Genomic DNA, 23,924 nt, shown 5'->3' with positions numbered 1-23,924 from the left:
GACCAAAGGGGGAAGAGTGAAATGAGACAAAGTGTCAATGGCTGAGAGATTCCAAACGGAGTCGAGAGGTTATCCTGGAGGTTATTCTTATGCATTAAGTAGATATCACCTTGTTGTTCAAGATGTAGTGGAGAGGCTGGAGGGAACTGCCTGAAAATGTAGAGCTGTGTTCCAGTAGCCGTGTTTCTTGATGATGATTGAACAATGATATAGCTTTCACAATGAGACTCTGTGAATGTGAAAACCTTGTGTCTGATGCTCCTTTTAGCTACTATATCAACAGAAGAGTAGAACATATGGAATAAAAATAAATAATAAGGGGGAACAAATGTTAAAATAAATTTAGTTTGAAATGCTAGTGGTAAATGAAAGCGAGGGGTAAGGGGTATGGTATGTATAATCTTTTTTTTCTCTATTATTGTTTTATTTCTTTTTCTGTTGTCTTTTTATTTCTTTTTCTAAATCGATGCAAATGTTCTAAGAAATGATGAATATGCAATTATGTGATGATATTAAGAATTACTGATTATATATGTAGAATGGAATGATTTCTAAATGTTTTGTTTGCTAATTTTTTTAATTAATAAAAATGTTAAAAAAGCATAAAAATGTTAAAAAAAAGCACAAAAATGTGAAAAATATGGCACTAAATATACTGTGAAAAGGGCATTTGTTTATAGTGTGAGGTTGAAACAAAATGGCTGAGTGGGCAAATAAAATATTTTACCATTAAAAAAATAATAATTACTGATTTTTATGTCGAATGGAATGATATATTAATGTTTGTTAATTTTTTAATTAATAAAAAAAGTTAAAAGAAAAAGAATCAAATACTTAGGAATGAACTTAACTAGGTATGTAAAGGACTTGTACACAAAAAACCACATAGCATTACTAAAAGAAATCAAAGGAGATCTAAGTAGGTGGAAAGACATTCCCTGCTCATGGATAGGAAGGCCAAATATAGTTAAGATGTCAATTCTCTCCAAAATGATCTATAGATTCAACACAGTTCCAATCAACATTCCAACAGCCTACTTTGAAGATTTGGAAAAGCTAACTACCAAACTCATTTGGAAAGGAAAGAGAACCCAAATAGTTAAAAGCATCCTAAAAAGAAGAACGAAGTGGGAGGATTAACACTCCCTGACCTTAAAACCCATTATAAATGCACAGTGATCAAAACAGCATGGTACTGGTACAAAGACAAGCATTGACCAATGGAATTGAATTGAGAGTGCATAACTAGACCACCAAATCTATGGTCAGCTGATTTTTAACAAGGCCCCCAAATCCTCTGAACTCAGACGAAATAGTCTTTATAAATATTTTTTTAAATTTACCATTTATTTCTAACTTAAGTACAATCTAATAGGATTCTGCTTACAAGTGTGGAAAAAAACAACTTTGTTCATGTGTGCTCAGGTTCCACTATTTATTGCTTCAAGAAGGTAACAGACAAGTTAAAAAGAATTGCACTGGGAAACCTGATGGCAGCATTTGCATAAACGAAGCATTTCTGAAAATATACTCTGAGAAACGAAGAATGCATGGTAAAATAAATATAAGAAACATTGCATTTTCTTCCCCATGTTAGAGGTTTCCAAGGTGCATTCCCATGTTAAGGCTTCTGAGAAGTCCAGCATTTAATAAGCTTGATTAACTTTTGTGGAAATAACAAAGTCTATCCAGATGAGAACGAACAAAGCCTGTTTCATCAGAGCTTATTATAGATTGCAAGGCCATCAACCACCATAGCTTGCATTTGGCAGAGACGCAAAGGCACCTAGGTGAGTATAAAAGCTTTATAGTGAAAAAAGGGGCAGGCTTCAAGTATGCTCTGATTGGAGATGGTCAGCATGGGGAAGCTGGGAGCACGCAAACTAGAAGTAGAGAATTTCATAGGGTTGATTTGGAGAACATGTTCGGCTGTGGTCCTGAGTTGGAAATGAGGGATGGCCAAGACCTGACTGTTCTGGGCTGATTTCTGAGGAGGTTGTGGTTTGGACAGTTGCTGCAGAGGTTGTGGGTTACAGTTCTCCTGTCATATATGGTCTGTCATTGTACATTTGTATATTCAGTTTCTCACTTCATTTAATCCAATGTTTTAAACTTATTACTATCCTGACATTGTGTAATGAGACGAAAAAAATGTCCCAGGTTTCTACATGCTCTGAAACAGTTTATAATATTGGGGATTTTACCTGTTCCTTTAAGGTTTGGAAGAACTTGTCTATAAATCTGCTGCCTTCATATTTTCTCAATTAAATTTCTTTCAATGTCATGCATACAAATTTTATTAACTTCAAAAGTCCAAGGGATATAGTGAAAAATGGAATCTTACTCCCACCCGTAAAAACTGGTTCTCTTCCACAGAGGCTAGATCTCATATTTATATGGCTTTACATACAAATATGTAATCCATTTTTCCCTCTTGCGAAGAAGAACTATGTTCTTTCTAAACTTAATATGTCTTGGTGGTCATGGTAGATTAGCACAAAGAGATAGATATTCAGTTTTTTTCTAGTCTTCCCTTTTTTTAGAGAAGGCTTCTGTTAATAACCTTACTTATACATCCTTGCACTTATCTGCCAGTGTATCAGGTAAATATATTCCTAGAAGTGAAGTTTCAGGATAAGAGTATTTTAAATGTTATTTTGCCATCCAGAGAAATTGTATCAATTTTCATCTCTACCAACAACTTTAAAATGGGTCAGTGTCCCTACACACTTGCCAACACAAAGTTCTATTAAATGTTAGATAGATAATGGCTTAAGAATATTACTTTTAATTTTTATTTAAATTTTCCTCCTTATGAGTAAGCTCAAACATGATTTTATGGTCAAATCAGTCTTTGCTTTATTTTGAATTATTGGTCTTGTCCTTTGTCCAGTGTTTTCTTCGGTCACTGGTCTTTTCTTAAAGATTCAAAGTATTTTTAACATATAAAAGTAATTCTCTCTGAGTCTGTCAAATGTGCTATAGAATTTTTCTCTAGTTTATTGTTTTAGTTTATCGTTGTGGTTTTGTTAACTGTCAAGTTTTCTATGCAATAATTTGAAATTAAGGGATCATATTTATTACTCTTTTTCATCTCTTTTGTTATATAACCAGGAGGACCATTTTATTTCTAAGGTTATTCTTTTTTAAATTCCAAGTTTGTTGCAGGTACTTATACGAATTGAAGTTTTGCATTCAAATTTTTGATTTACCTAGAATTTACTTTGGTAAAGGAGAGAGTTAAGAATTCAGCTTTAGGGCGGGCCGCGGTGGCTCAGCGGGCAAGAGTGCTTGCCTGCCGTGCCGGAGGACCCCGGTTCGATTCCCGGCCCCAGCCCATGTAAAAAAACAAACAAACAAACAAAATATAATAAAACAAGAAAATGTTTAAAAATGTTTCCCTTTCTTCCTCCCTTCCTTCCTTCTCTGTCTTTCCTTCCCTTCCTCCCTTTCTAAAAAAAAAAAAAAAAAAAAAGAATTCAGCTTTAATTTTTTGCTTGTTTCTTTGTTTTCCAGATAGTAGCCAACTGGTTGGGCGTAGTTTTCTCATTTAATCTGAAATGCCACTTTCATATTTTGGTAGATTGATTGCTAAATCTCTTCCTCTTGTTTTTTTCATGAACTGTGACTAGCCTGTTATCATTACTCCTTTTTGATATTTTAATATTTACCAGGGCTATCTCATCTCCATCTCATTCTTTGTTTTCAGAATCCTACTGATTTTATAGATTAAATTAAGGAGAATACCACCTTCATAACATCAACACTTCTTATTTAAGAAAAAATTATACTATCTCAACTATCCTAGAATTTTATATGTCTAAAGGGACTTTGAAACATTTGTCTAACACAAGTCTATTTTTTAAGTACTATGTATTTTACCTTTTGCTCTGTATTTCTAACAAGTTTTTTTTTTCACTTAGATGGAGACAAAATTGTTATTATTTGAAGTTAAGAAAAATGTGTGACTGGAAAATCAGGAGAATTAACTCAAAATCTGTTATGAATTGCAAGAAAAATCAATAGTTTGGTTAGTATTAAAGTAGTAATATTCTTATTTCTGTGCCTTGCTATTAATTACCAGCTAGTATCACCATTCAAGTGTTTTAATGTACCTGATTTTAATAGAAATTATACTAATATTGTTGGTTTTTGGCCTGAGATAGAAGGATGGATGGATGGATGAGTTATGGATAGAGAGAGGAAAGAAAGGGAGAGAGAACATATCTAATTTTTTTTTGCATGGTCAGGCACTGGGAATTGAACCTGGGTATCTGGCATGACAGGCGAGAGAACTCTGTCACTGAGCCACAGTGGCCTGCCCAAGAACAAATGTAATTTTAAGAAAGCATAAAGGAGCCACCTATTTTTATTTTATTGGAGAAGGATTTTTTTTCTCTTAATAATAAGTGGATATTCACATTTATAAATGGATTTTCAGCATCTTTTTAATCTATTAGTGAATTGCCTTAAAGATATCCTATTATGGAATACCTTTCCATTCCTGGTATAATCCCAGCACACTTATTTTCTCATTGTACTACTTTATTCTATTCAGTAATTTATTTATGATTTTTTAATCAATGTTTTAAAGTAAGGTTAGTCTACAGTTTCCTTTCACTATAAACAATTGGATTTAGTATTTGATATCAATATTACAGTGGGCTCATAAAAAATTATTTGGAAGTTTGTCTTAGAACCATTTCATTTGAATTAGAGTTTTTCCTTGCAGTTTTAGTAGAATTTTCCTATGAAACCACCTGGAATTTGTGTTTTTAGTGGTTGAGAAATTGGAAAGAATGATCAGGAGAGAATTATCTTATTGAATGACAATTTCTGTATCTTCTATGCTTTATTTTCTGTTTGTACTTTCCATATATATATATTTTTTTTTTTTTGCATGGTGGGATCACATTTCATTATTTTTCCGTGTTAGTATCCCGTTATTGCACCATGTGTTGAAATTTTGGTTTATTTTGTTGGCTTTTGTTTGTATTTGCTTGTTTGTTTTGTTTGTTTTTTGGGAAGTGCATCGACTGGGAATCGGACCCTGAAGACTGGGTCTTCTGCATAGCAGGCGAGAATTCTACCACTGGACTACCCTTGCACCCCCTGTTTTGTATTTTCTAGTGTTGCTGTGGTTCAGTTTCAGTAATTTTCATTTTTCTAGAAACATTCCATAAAGTCTTATATACATTTCAAGACTTTAGATTGATTTCATAATGATGAGAAAAATATTCTCCTCCTATTTTTAAAGTTTCCTTCTTATCTCTGCTTATTTTCAAGTTTAAAGTTTTTATTTTATGAGTGTGTGCTTTCTCCATTTTCTCTTGATTTGATTATCAAATGGTTTATCTAATTTCTAAATTCATTAGTTCGTTCTTTTCCTAACTTTGCAATTGGGCAATATAGTTATTGCTTCTCATTTGCATGAATGATTCATGTAAGTATTTAAGGTTTTGGTTTGCATGCCATAGATATCTTTCTTAGGCTTTTAAATCCAGGAATTTTACACAGTAAATGTCTTCGTATTAACAAATCTGAGTCAATATTAATAGGAACACAATGCCACCTTCAGTTCATTGAGACAAGTGTTCTTTTATTTCAGGAATTTTTTCTTGATTCATATATTTAAATGTATTTCTGTTTCATTTGTCTTATTCTCTTCTGCATGAACCTTAGGTATTAGTAAAACGAATCTACTCTGGCAAACTTCCACATCTATTGATTTCTCTCTAAATTATTAAAATGCTGTTTTAAAAAATTTCATTTAACTCAATAATCTAAAATCTGTCCTACATTTCGAAAGGTCTGTTATCAGTAATGTGTATGCTTCAATTGTTGCACAATTTATTTTTTTCATGTCTTTTTTTTGTATTATTTCTTCCCTGAGATCCTACATATCTATAATGAATGCTTCCCATATGGAGGCTTTTTTTTTCCATCAAGGTATTTCCATAGGAAAATATTTCAACAAAGTTTTTACTTAGTCCATGCTTAGTAGTGGTCTTTGTTTTTTAGCTATATGTATTCTAAATTCCCTCTATATTCTATATTCCTTTCTGACTTTTTTTCCTGCTTCATGTTCCTTTTATGTTATTGCCTGCCTTCAAATGTGAGGAATTCTTTCTGGCCCCATTATTTACAGAATTCAGTGTGAGGAAAGACCAGCAGAATTACTTCTGGCTAATGTGAGGAGAAGTATAGTAAACTATTTGTGCAAAGGTGGACTATATGTAGGTTTCCTTCTTCAACCCCAACTACATTTCCACTCTAAGAGGGCAAAGAAGGATTGGGAAGACTTCCTCAGACAGCAAACACCCTCGATCTTGATGTCCAGCACAAGATTACTTTGTTTTTCAGTCAGACAGTACCAACCGCTTCAGGAACCCTCTGCTCTGACAGATCTTCTCAAGCTCCGCAGCAGCTGGCGGGCAATGTCTTCTCTCTCCCGCTGGTCCAACATTCAAGGCACTTGCATGGCTTTTGTAGCATCTATTAAAGTTTTGGATTATTAGTGATTCCTAATCTCTTCTAAGATGAAGTTTCCATTTCTATTTCTCATATTCATTGCTGTTTACAAACCTAGACCCATATTCCTTGGGCCTAGGTTTTTTTCCTCTTCCAACTAAAAAGTTAAAGTGTCCATGGTATATTTTTTAAGAGTAGATCTTTTATTGTCTTTTATGCTCTATCTATAGTTATTCATCTATTCATATTTTCTAAAACTCTCGAGCCATTTTGCATAATTACTATTCCCCTAGAAAACTGTAATTTCATTTAGCCTTAAAAATTTATTGAACATTATTTTATAATTGTTTTATTTCTTCTCTGTGGTGCCTTAGGTTAATAAGGCATGTTTTCCTTAAAATTTTGGTGACGTTTTGTTAGCTCCTTATATTTTTGCTTAATGGTTTCTGGTTGTCTGGCTGTGGATGCATGTTCTGACAGCAGAGAAGGACTCAGGAGATTGTGAGGTCAAAATGATAGTAGATTTTGCCAGAAGATCTGTCTGATTGTGTATGGCTTCCATGATCCAGAAACTCACCCTTGCCCCTTTCAACTGAGGTCAAATGCAGCTGATGCCCAGAGAAGAAAAGGACTCTGCCCAGCTATTCCACAGGCACTCACCCAAATAATCATTTCCCTGGGAGCCTTCCCAACTGTTTGTATGGTTTGACTCTGGACTTGAAGCATCCTTTTGTACCATTCCACATCTGCTGCAGAATCCTTTTCTATACATCTTTTGTGCTATGATTTAAATGAACCTCTTTTCTCTGTTTCATGCATATCATGAATTCCTCGAACTATCTTAATTTATAAAAGTTATTCTAGTTTTTCAACACCACTTTGGGTTTATTCTTTTGTAAAATATATATTGCCATTTTAAAGGCAATTGGGGTAGGAAGGTGTTCATATGTTTCCATTCAGCCATCCTTTCTCAGCACTTTCTTTAATTAATGATTTGAAACCTGTTATTTTCTCTGAGCTGGAATAAATATTTCTAAGAAGGAATGCCGTATATTTGTGGATTTATCTCTTAGGATATTTTCTTTATTTTAGGACTATTTTTTGGTGAGGAAATTAACACTTGCACAATATTTTTTCCATGTACTCTTAAGAGATGAACCAACTTCTAGAAGCAATCATAGTAGAATGGATGCTCTGATTAAACTTTTCATACTAAGACACAATAATTCAGGATGTAAAAAACTGCATTAGACATTTTATTATCTAATGATCCTAATTGAAAGGGATTTTTAAACTTATGATTTAGATATTCTATGAGATATACTAAATACTAAATATTTATTTAGTAGTACCCCTGTTTTTCATCTCTGTGGTGGCCATCACCACAGAATGCAAATATCAGGGTTCAGCAAGAGCACAGATCAATCTATGTAAAAATGAAAGTGGAGTTAGACTGACAATTTATCCCAGATCTGGGTGTGTCCTAGAACGTGCTATTGTCACTGTTTTCTTCCAGGGTTGCTTATGTATTCTCAAAAACAAAAAGTTTGAATAAGGTTCGCTTTGCCTTGAGGCATTCACTGCTTGTTCTTGTTCTTTATTTTATTTAGAAATCCCTAAAGGGCAAATGCTTTACCTCCTAATTCTGTGTTCTGGAACTAGGTATCTATGAACTAATCTTCAAAGCTATTTCCAGATATCCCACCTTATAATAGGAAGGTTATACCAGTTATCTTCTCTTTGTTCCTCTGGACCTACTCTCTACTTTGCCTTCTCCTAGAGGAGACTGCATTAGTCAGTGTTCTCTAGAAAAACAGAACCAACAGGAGAGATCTGTAAATACAAGATTTATAAAGGTGTCTCATTAACCGTGGAATGGAAGAGTCCAGAATCCACATGGAAGGCTGTGAAGCTGGTGGCTCTGAGAAAGGGAGTGGACGAACTGTATAGGAGAGGCTCACTGGCTGAAGAAACAGTGAAAAAGTCTCGCTTCTCCCTTAAATGCCTTTGACTGATTGGATTACCTCATGGGTGTGGGCACACCTTTGCTGATGGCAGATGTGATCAGCCACAGATGCAATCAACTGACTGATGATTTAATGTACCAGCCTCCCAGTTTATCAACCAGACTGGAAATAAACTGGTAGCAATGGTCAGGCCAGTATTTGCCTGACCAGACAACTGGGCGTAGTCACTTGGCCAAGCAACAGAACCTAACCATCACAGAGACTAACTTGATATAGATCACATCACTGATATCCATTTGGTTTCTTGTTGGTTTTGGCCAATGAGGAGCATTGGCAGAAGATCTGAGGGAGTGTGGATCTGTGGGGTGCTCTGGGCCTGGCTCCATCCCTACCCTGAAGGTCACAACTCCTCTCAAGGCATTTTTCTATATATTTTTTCAGATTCTGTGTTACAGGAACTGCTCCTTTCTTTCACTATTGACTAGATAATCTATATAGACTTAGGAAGTCATACTGGCATGGAAGGTCTCAAATCTTGAAAAGGAAAGATCCATGTCAATGGGGAAAAAAGAAATAATTTCAATAATGAAGTTCAAAGAGTGGAGCCAAGAATTGTTTTTTGCTCATTGATAGTAAGAACTTTTTAGTTATCATAAAAACTGAAAGAACCCACACAAATTGTGATAAAAATGGATTAGCTCTTATAACTGGAAAGTCTACAGATAGATGATCAGACAGGTCAGGAGCTTAAACATTGTCATCTGAACAATTTTTACACATTTGTTCATTATTCTCGTAGCCCCACCTCCCCTAACTCAATCCTATCGCTATATTTTAGTTCTACTTTGTTTTTTTGTTGATTTCATCCTCAGCAGGCTCTTTGAGGTGCCCTTCAAGTATGAACTTATATTTTAACTTATGTTTATAATTAGCAAATTCAATTCTAACAAAGCTTTGGTTTTCAATCATTTCAGCAAAAGTAGCTGAATTTACTTTGAGTAGAAAAGTTAATCTCCAAACATCAATCAGTGTGGCTAGAGCTATGGAATTTATTAGTAGTGTCCAGGCTTGTACATAATGACTGTCTGTAATTACATGAATGGGAAATGGAGTTGCCACTAAAATAACATTAATTCAATCAATCAACTAATATTTACTGAATCCCTATTATGTGTAGATAATAAGAATTATCTACATAAGGGATAAGAATATAGCCTTTAATAAAAAAAAACTATGCATAGTGAAGCTTACTTTCTGTTTAAGAATATAGAAAATAACAATAACATACCCCCCAAAAATGCATATTTTACAAGAATCACTCTGGTTCCTATGTGAAGAATCAGATGTAAAAGGATGAGACAGGAAATAAGGAAACCATTGAGGAGGCTTTGCTTTGGTCCCAGAGAGAGTATTGGCTTGATAAATGAATTGGATGGATCAACTGTTTGGATTCAGGATAAAATATGATATGAAGATAGACACAAAAAGTCTTGCTTATGGATTGGTTATGAGTATTAGAAAAAGAATTAAGAAATCTTCAAGGTGGTTTAACTTGAACAATTGCATGAATAGCATGCCACTGATAAAGATGAGGAACAATTTTGGGATTTCACAAAGTCAATATTTCTATTTTGGACCTGTTTATGGTTTGAGACATCACAACTCAAAGGTCTAGAGCTCCACTCCAGACATCCAAGTGGAGCTGTCTAGTATGTAGTTGAAAACACAAATCTGGTATTCATGGGAAATATAAATTTGGGGTTTATATATTTGGAGCTGAAGATAAAAACTGAGAATTTATCAACATTTAAGTGCACTGAAAATGGTGAGAATTTCACCAATGGAATATCAAGGTATTATTGGATGGTGGATGAATGAGAAGTTTGTTGTAGTTAGATTCAGTTGTCAACTTGGTCAGGTGAAAGTGCCTAGCTCTATGCTGTGGACATGAGCCAATGGCATGTGAACCTCATCTGTTGTTGATTACATCTACAGTCAGAATGAATGATGTTTGATTTTATTGACTGGTGCTTAAATGAGAGAGCTCAATGTAGCACAGCCCAAGCAGCTCAGCATACCTCATCTCAGCACTCACAGCTCAGCCCAGGCCTTTGAAGATGCAGACGAAAATCACCCTGGGGAAAGTTGTTGGAACCCAGAGGCTTGGAGAGAAGGCCAGCAGAGATGAGTGCTTTCCCTGCGTAAGAACCTCAGTTGAAAGTTAACTGCCTTTCCTCTGAAGAACTAATGAAATAAATCCCCTTTTATGAAAAGCCAATCTGTCTCTGCTGTGTTGCAGTCTGGCAGCTAGCAAACTAGAACAAAGTTAAATACAGAACTCTTAGAGGCTATTTTTTTGTACCATCTAGAGTTAGTTTTTACTAAGTGTTTGAAGATCATTAGTGATGTTAGATGTCTTGTATCTATGAATTATCCAGGTGTTTGCCTGGAAGAAGGCTGTTTTTTATTGCCAGCAATTGAAAACTCAAAGGGAATTTGCTAGCTCAGAAAATTAGAAAATCAGACACCTGTGAGTTTTCAGAGTTAGTTAATTTAAGGGCCTAACACTACCCTGAAGGTCATTCTAGTCAGTCACCCTCAAGACTGGCTTTATCTCAAGTCTGGTTTGTTTTTGGTCCAGAGATGACTGCCAGGAGTAATTGGTCTATATTAAATACCAGAAAGAGGAAACTTGATTTCCCACACCATCACTAAAAAGATAAAATATTTCTCTCAAAGTTCCCAGCAAATATCTCTTCACATTTCCTTGGCCTGCATTGGGTTCCATGTTCATTCCTGAAGCTACAACTGTGGCAAATAGAATAAGAAAAAATATATGGCAAAAAGGGAAAGAAAAGAGACCTTTCTGACATAAGGAAAAATTAGAGAAGAGATTGCTCAAGATTGATATTATTAGTATTTGTAGGTCTAATATTAATAGAATTAGATTTCTTGGATTGAGAGAAAATTCCCAATTTTCAAAGGAAAATTTATTCCTTATCAGTTTATCAAGGATAAGACATAAAAAATAAATTTCCCTTTCCCTGTTGCTTTAAGCCTAAGAGATTTACATAACTGTTGGATCCATTTATATAATCTTAATATGTAAATAAGTTGGGATGTAATTGTTTTTCTCTATCTGTTCTATTCCTTTGGTTGTTACAGACTGTGACCCCAAACTCTGGATTTAATGTACTCTCATTAAACTGAAGTTTTTAAGAAGTGATTATATTGTAATCATTTTCTATCCTTCTCTAATCATAGGAAGTATATCCTGAGCTAATGTTTTGCTATTGAGTACTAAATAAAAGTAGGACCAACACATATTATATTTTATTCTCTAACTGATAAAGGAGTTGTAATCCTATCGTTCTAGAATACATAGTCTTTGATAGGCAAGTTGTAGGGAAGAAAGATAAACTAACATTTAGCCATAGAAAGTTTTATTGTTTCACACTAGTGTAAAATGAATAAAATACCCTCAATTTTCATTGAGAAGATCTTCTGATATTGGCTTTCCTATTTACTATAAAAATATATGGACATAATGAATAGATGCAGAATCTATTTAAACTAATAGGGGAAATTTCTGACCAACTCATTGTCTTTCTGGGCTAAAAATGCATTTTCAATCTGAAGCAAATAATTTCAAGTTATTCCAAAAAATCCGTAATGAATTAAAAAACATGCTACCTCTTAATGATTTTTACATATTTTTTATCACTCAAAAAAGTGGGGGAGGAAAGAAAAGTGAAGATAAATTGCCACTTGCTATCAAGACTTCTGATTTTTTGAGTATATCATCATATTTCAAAACAAACCATGAAAACTTTTCTTTCAGTTTTAAGTTATATAGAAAAGAGGCTCTCTATATAAGTTTTAAGTGCAGGAATTTCTAGGACATATCCTTCATGGTATAAATGTCAGACATATACATGAGATATGAGAGGGGCTTTAACTAAACTCAAAGCATAAATACTCCCTTGTGTTAAAAAGTTGAAAGATTCACTTTGACTAATCTACCTTTCCTGTTAATTTCCAGCCGATCTTTTCGTTATATTTTGTTTTGTCTCATTTCTGTGCTGAGTTCTACCTAATTATATGTGTATCAATCCCAATACAAATTAAGCTCCTCACGTTTTCTCAACAATGTCTCTCTTTCTAAAGAGTTTTGCAAGCTCAATAATTTTACTGACAATTTTTTTTCGGAGTGGGCAAATAGAGGGAGCAGTGCAAGCATTAAAAGAGTGGCATCTTCTTTAGGAATCATGCCTACTCTCTGTCTCACCCTCAATTTTTATCCTTTCACTCTTTTTTTCCTGTCCTTCAGAGACAACCTACCATTTTCTTGGGAGCATTATTCTTCCTATACAGAGTCACCTGGGGTGGGGGTGGGGGTGAGGGTGGGGGAGGGGCTTCTCTTTTATTACAAGCAGGCTTGTGTCAATCTTTTTCTGAATTAACATGATTTCCTTGAATACAGGTTTGTCATCTTTATTGTAATTAAACCAAATGTCATTTCTGCTGATATGTCTAGCCCAACCCTGTGCCTTTAACACACTATGAATCATCTAGATGCCACGTGGCATGGTCCAAAACAGAGACTGACCCGTTCCAAGAGGAAGATCTCAGCCCTTTTTGCTTAGTCTATGCTCTGCACCACACATTTGGACTCCTTGTTATGCTAAATTAATTGGCTTCTAGGCTTTTTTTTTTCTGTTTCCAGCTTTCCTCCTGAAGGTGCCATCTCTGGCTTCTCCCTTAGCATTCTTCTCGGACAGTAGTTTTCACTGAATTTGGAAATCCTTATGTGTTCTTGGTGTTATTCATGGGCTAAATGAATAAATGTTGTCCCTATATTTCATAATTTTATATAACCTCCAGTGCTGTCCATTCACACTCAGTGTTATTCTTGTTATCAATTCTACTGAGAATTTCCAGAGATTGTATTGGAGATAATGAAATGGGTAGTCCATAGGGTTTCATGACCCTCTAGAGCGTAGTGCAGCCAGGAGAGAAAAGTAGATTAGTATATTATGAGATATGGTGTCTTAGTCACCCATTCATTCATCAACAATGTTTTATGTTCTAAGTGGACAAAACAGCCTAAGATCTCTACTTCTGTGGAGCTTACATTCTAGGATAAAACAAAATGAAACGAGTTAATTTTATAGTATGTAAGAAATGATGAGTGCTATGGAAAAAAAAGAAAAAGAAAAAAATCTAGGGGAGTGATACTATTTTAAATGTAGTTGTCAGAGTTGGCCTCATTGAGGCAGTTAGTTATGTTTAAGGAAATACTTGAAGAAATAGAGGGAATTAGTCAGGGGAGAATTCTCTAGTGTGAAATCTCTACATGTATAGCAAATAACCCTGTTTATCTGAAGTGAATAAGCATAGAGCTACAAAGTCAGAAAAATAAAGAGGGACAAGTCCATGTATTGCCTTGTAATTAAAAGACTAACTTGTACTATGAACATACGCAAAGCCCTTGGAAGGTTTTAAACTGAGGAGCAAATAATCCGATTTACTGTCTGTATTGAGAATGGAGCTTGTTATTTGTAATGGGCAAAGGGTATGGGTTGAAGAATCAGGGGTATTCCCTGGAATGCTATTGTAGAAATCCAGGACAGAGAGATAAGTGTGGCTTGGTCCTTGGTGATAGCAGTGGCGGTGATAGTGAGAGGTCTGATTCTGTATATTTTAAGGGAACAGCAATTGAAATATTTGAAGGCTATTAGTTATAGCCATTTTGATCATAAATTACAAAAACTCAACAAACAGAAACTAATAAATACTGGAGGAAGTCAAAAGCATCTCATGGAATCCAAGGACAATATATCCAACTCCATACAAATTACATCAAAATGTTAAGAACCCAGTAAAACACTTGCTGTCTTTTTCTTGGGATTACATAGTGTCAGGTTTCTGCTTCTCTCTATGTATCTGATTCATGCTTCTTTCCCTTTCTTTGCAGTTTGCTTTCTGTGCCTTTTCAGGCTCTTCTGTTCAGTGGTTACTTTAGCCTCCTGTATGTTCTTTCACCTTAAGTGCAAAGACTAACTTACATCCTAGTTCTATTTTCTTTAAAGAGAGAATCTGACAAGCCCAGTCCAGGCAAAGTATTGGCTCTCTCCTGAGTCAAGTGGTCAAGTGAGAACTCTAGTCCAGTCAGGTGCAGCTAGGGTAGAACAGAGTCAGGTAATACCAGCATGATTGCATGGTTCCACTTCTGCATGTTGGGAGGCATATCTCAGAGAGAAGGACTATAAGCTGTATAAACATTCAATGTGTTGTGTATTATACATGTTTGTCAAACAATTTTAGCAATAAAGTTTGCAAAAATGTATTTTGAAGGCCTGTGAGTCATTTATTTTGATTATTATTTTTAGTTATATGGGGCTATTAATTTAATTGTTTTTATAAAAATGATACATTTTGTTCATTAAAGAGTCCAAGTGCTACAAAATAATAAAAAGCAGGCACCTAGCCAGTCAAATACCGCCACTCAACAAAACCCAGGATTAACATTTCATTCACGTTGTTTCAAACATCTCTCTCTGAGACTTAGAATGAAGCTACTTGATTAGAATGATGTAATTAATTTCAAGTCAAAAGAATCATAAGTATCATTTTGATTTAAAATTATTGACAAATTTTATTTGAATTAATCAGAAAAAAACAACTGAAATAAAACTGAAGGGATAGGTGAACTTCAAGTAAATATTTTCTTCTAAGAAGACATATGAATTCCTATAAGAATCCTCTAAGCATAAGAAAAAACTGTCTGTTCCCGTGTAGTGTTGAGATGAGGTTTGGCCTTTCATTTATTGTCCAGAGAAATAGCTGACTCTGAGTCCTGAGTGAAGATGGCTTGGTGGCTTTCAGCAGTAGGGCATCTATTTTGCCGAGAAGCCTGGAGGCTTATTTTTTTTTTCCAAAGTAATTTTGTTGAGATATATCCATACACCATACAATACATCCAAAGTATACTATCAACGGTTCACAATATCATTGCATGGTTGTGCATTCATCACCATGATCAATCTTAGAACATTTGCATTACTCTAGAAAGAGAAATAAAAAGAAAAATCCCATGCCCCTTCCCCACCCCCTTATTGACTCCTAGTATGGCATTCTATCCAATTTGAAGACTTACAATAAAGTTAACTAAGACAGTGTAGTGTTGTCAGAGATAGATATACAATAAGGATATTTCCCCTTGAAATATCCCATGCCCCCTCCCCACCCCCTTATTGGCTCCTAGTATGGCATTCTATCCAATTTAAAGACTTACAATAAAGTTAACTAAGACAGTGTAGTGTTGTCAGAGATAGATATACAGATCAGTGAAACAGAGTCAAACATTCATAAGTACACTGGAGGCTTATTTTGTACTTGGAAAGAGGTAGACGTATATCCAGAAAAATTAGATAAGAAGATAAAAAGAGACCTTAAACTGTCTTTTCAGGTTCAATATAGATATTACAATGATATCATATTATAGTGATTGTATAAAGAACTTTGAAATTTATAAAGTCTTAGAAAACTGGAAAAAGGGACATGGCATAGACAATGTTCTAAATATTACAGGGATTATAGCTGAAATGTCTTTCTAAGCCAATTCAAAGTAGAGAAAAAAATGAGAAAGAAAATTGTAAGTATTTGAAGAAAGTTGATTAAGCACCTAGAAAGGAAACCATCTAAGAGGAAAATATAGGTATTGGTTCTGGCACTCTACAGAGGTGATAGTGTTCTAACCTAAACATATGAGAAGACAGGTAGACTTCTATTGTGGACTGTTATATCAAACTCACTCGACTTTATTATGTTAGACTGTGAGATCATCAAATAAACTCCTAGCTTTTTTGTTTTTTTTCCCCGCAGGGGCAGGAAATATACTCCTTTTTATTGCAATTCCATGTCTCTTAGCAATCTAGAGACTATAATTTGGACTGTTATGAATACTTATATTAAGATAATGTGTTAGTCTCTCTCTCTTTATTCAATCATTTAAAACTTTTAGTTGAAATTTAATGCATTTCATTAGCATTTTTATTTATATCAATATGAATTTGTTTAATGTGAGCCATCTCACCAGAATCTGACTCAGTATATTCTTACATTTTTATATTTAATATCTGAGCACAATCACGTAACATTATTACTGGTCTGAAAGTATATAGATGTTAGTAGGCTAGAGCAAGCAAAGGAGTGATGAATTTGGCCTGAAGACCAAAATAAAGGTTGAATAGAGGGTTTAGAGGGTATTCGTAGGAAGAAGACTAAAAACTGATTGGCCCAGAGAAAATAGAGCTTATTAAAACTGTCTCTTAGCAAATTGTTTTATAAATTCCAAAGTATTTTATGCTTGCAGTTATATATTGGGTTGGGGCTAAAATTTACTGCAGAGAATCGATTTGCCTTTATTACATTGATAATATATTCTGCTCAATTCTTATTTCATCAGGAAAATCTTTTGTGATCCTCCTGATATGCTCTCATGACGTTATGAACTACCCTTTGCATCTCATATCACAATAAAAATTTTGCACTGATTTCTGATATTTTAAAAGTTTCTGTCTCCATTAGACTGCAGGCTTCAAATGGGCAGGGGTCATAGACAAGAGGTTGTGCTTCCCTTATTGCTTCAGAGCCTTTTTCAATCCCAGGTGCAATATAAATTTTCTATGGCTATTCAGAACTTCATATAATGTCTCTTTTTTCTTTTGAGAAACAAAGAAATTATTACATATGAAGAAAGATTTATTAATATTTTTTATTAGGAAGTCATACATTTCTTAAAGTCTTTGGACCTGCTTGAATATGTTTATAACTTATTTATACGAATCAGTATGCAAGAAATACTGATATGTTTACAGTTTATAATTCAAACATGAATATAGATTCTTAGAAAACAAAGATTTGTATAAGTGAGTAGGATTTGAAGGGAACTGGAAGTTATGCATCTAGATAAACCTTACTATTAAAATACGTAGTTTTTTGCAAGCTCTCTTCAATAGATACAGCTATTTTTCTCAGGTTTTGGTATTAATATTATGTTTGCTTACTTCATCTTTTTTGTCTTCCTAAAGTGAACTGTTATTACATATTATATCATTTAAATTTATAATTTAAAAATAAATTTGATAAATTTATAATTCAAAAATAAATTTGATATAAATTTATGTTTAAGTATCTCTTGGTTAAATGACATAATATGAAAATTTGATGCTTAGATTGAAATGGGTTTTATCACCTAATGTAGGTTTTGATTTAACTGGGCAGAAAGGCTACTAGATTGTAAAAAAATGAACTTCAATCAATACAGCCAGTTATTACTGCTAGGGAATTTTATGAATAGCTAGAAAATGACCGGCTATGGGACATGATGACAACAACCTGAAAGTAACTTACAAATAGGAATGGGTTAATGATTCAAATGACCTAGCAATTAATGCAAAAGAAATAGAGTTGAAGTGTTGGATTATTAGTCAATTCAATTCAAAATTTCAACTTAAAAAAGTATATATGCGGGAGACCCAGGTTCGATTCTCCATGCCTGTCCATGCAAAAAAAAAAAGTATATATTAAAAATGTATTTGAAAATGTAAATGAGGGGATGAAATACTAGAAATATGCAGATTGATTTTTATTTTTGATTTACTATTTATAGTAACTATATATTGATGACATATTTAGGCATTATGTAATTAAAATACCCATTTTGCTTTTGATGCTTACTATTACTAAAAAACATACTCTAACTTTCCTCAAAATATATTTTTACATTATAGTTTATATTGAAACTTCCTTCACTGCAGTTATTATAAAAATTATAATGTTATACTTTATTACATTGTTAGCCTCAGAGTAGCTTTTACAAGCTGCTTCAATAAGCATAGAAAATAAGTAATGGATTCTCTTGCCATTAACATGTTTCAATCTCTCTTTTTTTTTTCCCTATCTTATTGTTTCAGTTTGCTAAAGCTGCCAGAATGCAGTATACTAAAGTGGATTGGTTTTAGAGGGGATCAATTAGGCTACAAATTTATAGTTCTAAGACCATGAAAATGTCAAATTAAGGCATCAAGAGGGAGATACCCTCTCTGAAGAAAGGCTGCTGGCTCTAGGGTTCTTTTGTTACATGGGAAGGGACATGGTGACATTTCCTGGACCTTCTTTCCTGGATTCTGGTTTCAAAAAGGCTCTTTCAGCAACTTTGGGTTCTTCTGGCTTCTCCTGGGGGCATTTTCTTTCTCTTGGTTCTCTCCAGAATGTCTCTACATTTTATCTTCTCATAAAGGACTCCAGCAAGGGGATTAAGACCCACCTTGAATAGGCTGGCTCACATCTTCATGGAAACAATATAAGCAAAAGCAAAAGATCTCCCCCAAAATAGGTCTGCACCCATGGTGATGCATAAAAGAACATAGGCTTTTCTGGAGTACATAACGGATTCAAGCCAGCACACTTATCATCTTAAATTAAACTGAATATCCATGTCCATTTTGCTTCATTTGTAGGATAAACTAATTGCTAATGTGTGGGAAAGCAGTGCAGACCCTAGAGTCAGAGATATCCCTAACTCTGCTATTAATTGGAAGATGGCAAAGAAGAAACAAAATTGAAAGTTAGTTGGATGTGTAGGAAGCGTTTGGGGTCCTAGGGAAACTGAGAACAGCCACCACCACAACAAAATAATTGTATTTATATATACTTCTGTATATATACATACACATATATAGGATATCTTCATCACATCCGATAAAATTCGGACATCCTAGGTTAGGTAGCAGATGAGAAAACATTTAAACATATTCAGTTGATAGAAGGTACATGGACAACTAGGAATATACCGCATCACAATGAAAATTCTTTCAAAAAGATGAGTGAGAAAAACTTTAAAGTGTCCTTTTGGCCTTGCAACAAGGAAGTCTTCAGTGAGCTTGTGTAATGGAGTGGCATGGGGGAGAACAGAGGAATGGAAGGCTGACAAAGAGAAAGAGAAACATTCTTCCTATTTGCTCATTCAACAAATATTTAGCATCTACAATATGCCAGGCACTGCACAGACGCTCTGGATATAATAGTTAACCGTGCTCCCATCCCTTAACAAGTTTATGGCAGTGGCAGAATATGGAAGATAAGAGTGAGGATCAAGTGGACAGGATCCAGAGCCCACGTGGAAGTCTTTATTTCGGGAGGAGGAACAGTAAGCACTTCTGTGTTGGCTGACGACAGGGAAAGAGTAAATTGAGGAGGTAATCCTTACCTAGCGCTGTTTTCCTCAACAGACAGCTTAGAGCTCAGACTATTCTGTTGCCCTTAAGACAAAACTGGATGGAGGATGGGGAGGGGAAAGGGCAGATGGCCTAACATTGAAAGCTTCCTGTTGAAAAAAATAGTTATTTTAACTTAGCTATTTCTCCCCTGCAAATACATACCCAACAGATATTTTAGCCCAAGTTAGTCTTGGAAATATCATGTCACTCTTTATAACATTATGGTTTGGCAATGAAAGGTTTAATTTAAAACAAACCATCAAAGCATAAATCAGAAATTAGCTGAGGATTCAAAATTAAGTGTATCCTATTAATTATAACATAAAAATTATAGCCCTATAAAACAATGAAAAATCAAATCGGTCTGAAAATAGCATTACCCATAGACAGAATTATACCAATGCCTGAATTTTTTTTTAATCGTCAAATAACATTGTAATTGCAGATAATTCCTTGTAAAATCTACATTTGGGTGCTTGCTTCTAGGAGAACAGAACGGAAAACTAAACAGTGTCCTCAGGAGTTTCCACTCGACCAAGGGCAACTTCAAGCCCCGCTGTTATGTTGGGAAGCCTTTTCGGTGGTTTCAGGGTGTAAGAGTCCAGCACGGTTAGCCCGGACAGCCCGGTACTGATCCCGGCCTAGGCTAAACCGAGCAGCGAGAATCTCCGCAGGGTGTGGCCGACGGGCAGATCCTACGCGGCAGCCTTACGCTCCAGGTGGCGACACACCCTCTATTCGCAATCTTTTGTGCGTCTTAAATTCTGGAGCCAGCGCAGATTTTCATCCGTAGGGCGCGGGATCGAACGAAGCCTCAACTTCAGCTACAGCGCACGCATGCGTGGGAGCTGTGCCGCCAGCGTGCGTAGTGACGTCACGGGCGCGCCGTTGGAAAGTTCCTTGTTTTCTTCCTTGAGCGCCGGTAAGTGAATTTTCATGTAGATATGGAGTTCTTGCGTGGGTACAAGGTGGCCTGGAATCTGAATTGGTATAAAGAGATTTGTTTAGTTTAGATCAAAATTTGATGTAGTTATTGCAAAGAACCCTTTATAAGAGTCCTCATCGTGAGCCTTTTGTGTTCAGCATCTTGCTTGGCACTTTGAGAGAAGCGGACGTGAGATTCCCAGGTCCCTACCCTCACGAAGCTCATAGTTTCCTTGGATAAGGGATTCCGCTCTCATGAAGTTAAATATTGACTCTAATGAGTATCCCAATCAAGAGGTTTGAAAAATAAGATTTAACCTACAATGCACAAGTTAACATCAGTTTAGTAGTCGTTTCCTTCAGTTACTTAGAGGGTGGAGGGAGGAGGCAACAGATATATTTTGGAGTAACAGTCTTCTGGTGCACAATTTGGGTGCAGGATATTACAACTGCCAGGAGGATTAAAAACAAAACCAAAATTTTCAGCTCTCTCTCCCCGAGTAAGTAGTTTTCACACATCTTAAAACTGTGGAATACACGAGCTAAATAAAAAAACGTCAGTTTCAGTGACTCGGGAGAATTCTGTTGATCGTTGTAATAAAAGTATAGAATAATCTACCCTTTACACCCAGGCAGAGTGATAACTAGCTTAAAGGAAAGGAAAAGCAAACCAAAGTCAAAGAATCTTAAAGTAAATTCTTGTCCCCATGTTGGATAAAACATGTTTTTTTTTTTTTTTTTTTCTTTGTGTTTTCGGCAGCAAGCTGTCAATTTCCGTGTTTGCATTGCTTTGGGCAAAACTGTGGAGCAGAACTGTATGTCACTTAAATTAATAAAGAAAGTCGATGGGGTGCCTGAAGTTCAGAGGTTGAGTAAATTGCTCAAAGTAGATTTCAGATCCCTACAGCCAGGTTGTGATTATAGCAAGAAATATATCCAGGTAAGAATTTTAGTAACTAAGAATGTTTTATTCTTCCAAAAAAAATGCTAATTTTTATGTGGAGTTTCTTTGTTGGAGCTATGTTCAGAATGGTATTTACTGTGCCTAGTATTTGAGACTGAATATTTTGGTTATTCTTAATCATGTAGCATTTATTTTGCAAAATTCCATTGAATTCTTCTATGATAACTGGAAAACATAATTTGGAAGGTACAAAGGTGAATAAATACAGCTGATAAATACATACATTCTCTGTACTAAAGGTGATTGTGTTCTCGTGGGATTACAGATTGCCTAATTTCTAATTTTTATTAATATGTTATTAGCACTGTGATATGTGAACATTTAAAAGACAGTTTTTGGTTCTCACAAATTAGGTCAGAAAAGTTGAGCTGAAACTTAAAGAATGGTTGAGATTGTACCTTCCTTTTGGTAAAGGAATCTTTATGTACATATTGAGGAGTTTAGATGTTATTCTAAAAACTATGGGGGGGACCCCTTATCAGATTTTCAGTAGGAGAAAGATTTGATTCACTTCGAGTGAAGAATGTTTTTTAAAGCCAATATTAAAGGAAGGACATTTTGTTAAGAGGTATTTGCAGTAATCTAAGTGAGAGTTCATTCTGGTCTGAACCAGTGGGAGAGGGAATGATGAGAAGATGGCAGATATAAAAAATAGTAATAAATTATAATAATGATAAAGGTTAGCCTTTATTGAGCTTTTTCAATGTACTAGATAGTATTGTAAGTGCCTCACATGTATTAACTCATTTGTCATCCTAAAGATCTATGAGTTAGGTACAATTACTCCTGATCTGTAGAGGAGGACACTGTTTTAGAAAGGTTAAATAATCTTTCTGAGATCATGTAGCTTTTAAGTAGTAGAGCTGTAATTTAAATCTAGACAATTTCTCAGAGCTGATAAGATGAAGAGGATGAAATGATGCTAGAGAACAGTTAGATAAGAGGATCAGAGAAGAGTGCCAGGTTTCTAATTCATGGTCAACCTGGAGAAGATAGTTGAAGGTATACATTGAGGAAGAAAAGTAATTTCAATATTGGACATGACATGTTTGAGGAGTCTTTGGAGATATCTAAGTGGTAATGTCCAATAAGTGAATGGAATGGGATTCTGTAGCTGTAAGAATCTTGTACTCAGGGAGATTTGAGCCAGAGAGTAGAATGAGAAGAGAATTGTGTTTAAAGAGTCAGTGAAAGAAGATTGCATGAGCAGTAGGAAGAAAATCAGGAGGGAGTCGTGTCTTAGGTACTTAAGAAAGTGAATATTTCAAGGGCTAAGTTATATCAGTAACTTCTATAGATTGCCATCTGGCAGGCACTTTCTTAGCATCTGTAAGTCATATACTAGTTCTTAATCTTCATAAGAACTCTTTAGCTAGCTATTATTGTTTCCATTTTATAGCTGGGAAAACAAATGTAGATTAAATAATTCATCCAAAGTCAAATATCTTCTAAGTGGCTGAGCTTTGTTTGAATTTTCGCTGTCTTTGCTTCTTACCAAAGCATTATGTAGCTCTCAGTTCCTCAGTCTAACTGTGGTCTTATGATGGTTAAAAAAGCATCTGTTCTGTTTAGCAATTTCTGTTTGAAAGTTATTGGGAAGACTAGTTTTGTTGGAGCTCTGAGAAGCTAATCCAATTTTAGTGACTTATGGATCGAATGTTAGGTGAGTGAATGGAGGTAGGAAGTCTTTCAATAAATTTTGATATTAATAGTCATAACCCTGAAATGGGAAAATGGAAGGCTTCTAATTCTGAGACACTTTTGCATTTGGGTAACAATCATGGACTTTGTGCTACGTAAAATCAGTGCCATAACCTATTGTCTTTTCTTATAACCTGTAACTCCACTTAAGTGAAATGAAAACCAACAAACAATCAAAACGGCAATTGAACTTTAAAAGTGTACCAGTATTTCCTTTCATCGTCTGTTCTTCTGTTTCCCTCTTTGTTTCTTTAACATCACAGGCCACGATCACTAGTTTTCTCCTATGGCTATTTAGCATTCTGAAAAGGAGTGTGAGCCCTGGAATAAAGCAGTCTGGGTTCAATTACAGGTCCACCATTTATTAACTGGGTGATAGGGAAGGTGATTTAATCATTCTGTGACTTATGTTCTTCCTTTGTAAAATGGGAATTTTAATAGAATCTACCTCTTGGGGATGTTGGTAGGAAAAATGTGAAGTGCTCACTTGATGAATTCTAAGCATTCAATAATGCTGGTTGTGGTTAAAAAAAATGATGATAACTTCAACATTAGTGTTTTTAGACAATGCATTCATCTTTCCTCAGGGTTTCCAGGATGAAAATAATGTAC

The 23,924-nt window shown here is 35.0% G+C and overlaps 1 protein-coding gene across 2 annotated transcripts in view; it reads left to right on the top strand.

The window, feature by feature from the left end:
* The first annotated feature begins 20,510 nt into the window (after positions 1-20,510).
* POT1 (protection of telomeres 1) overlaps positions 20,511-23,924 on the top strand; it is a 122,006-nt gene continuing 118,592 nt past the window's right edge. Inside the window, exons 1-2 of one of the 2 annotated variants that reach the window (XM_077122703.1) lie at positions 20,511-20,645; positions 21,408-21,587. In XM_077122703.1, coding sequence (XP_076978818.1) covers positions 21,465-21,587 — 123 coding nt within the window. In that variant the 5' untranslated portion in view covers positions 20,511-20,645; positions 21,408-21,464. Of the gene's footprint in view, positions 20,712-21,407; positions 21,588-23,924 lie in introns of both variants that reach the window. The other variant, XM_077122791.1, reaches the window with a different exon arrangement.

This window comes from Tamandua tetradactyla, chromosome 1 (genome assembly GCF_023851605.1).
Source record: "Tamandua tetradactyla isolate mTamTet1 chromosome 1, mTamTet1.pri, whole genome shotgun sequence".
In the NCBI taxonomy this organism is placed as follows: domain Eukaryota; kingdom Metazoa; phylum Chordata; class Mammalia; order Pilosa; family Myrmecophagidae; genus Tamandua; species Tamandua tetradactyla.
Note: the sequence above shows the minus strand (reverse complement) of the source record. Positions and strands in the feature narration are given on the sequence as shown.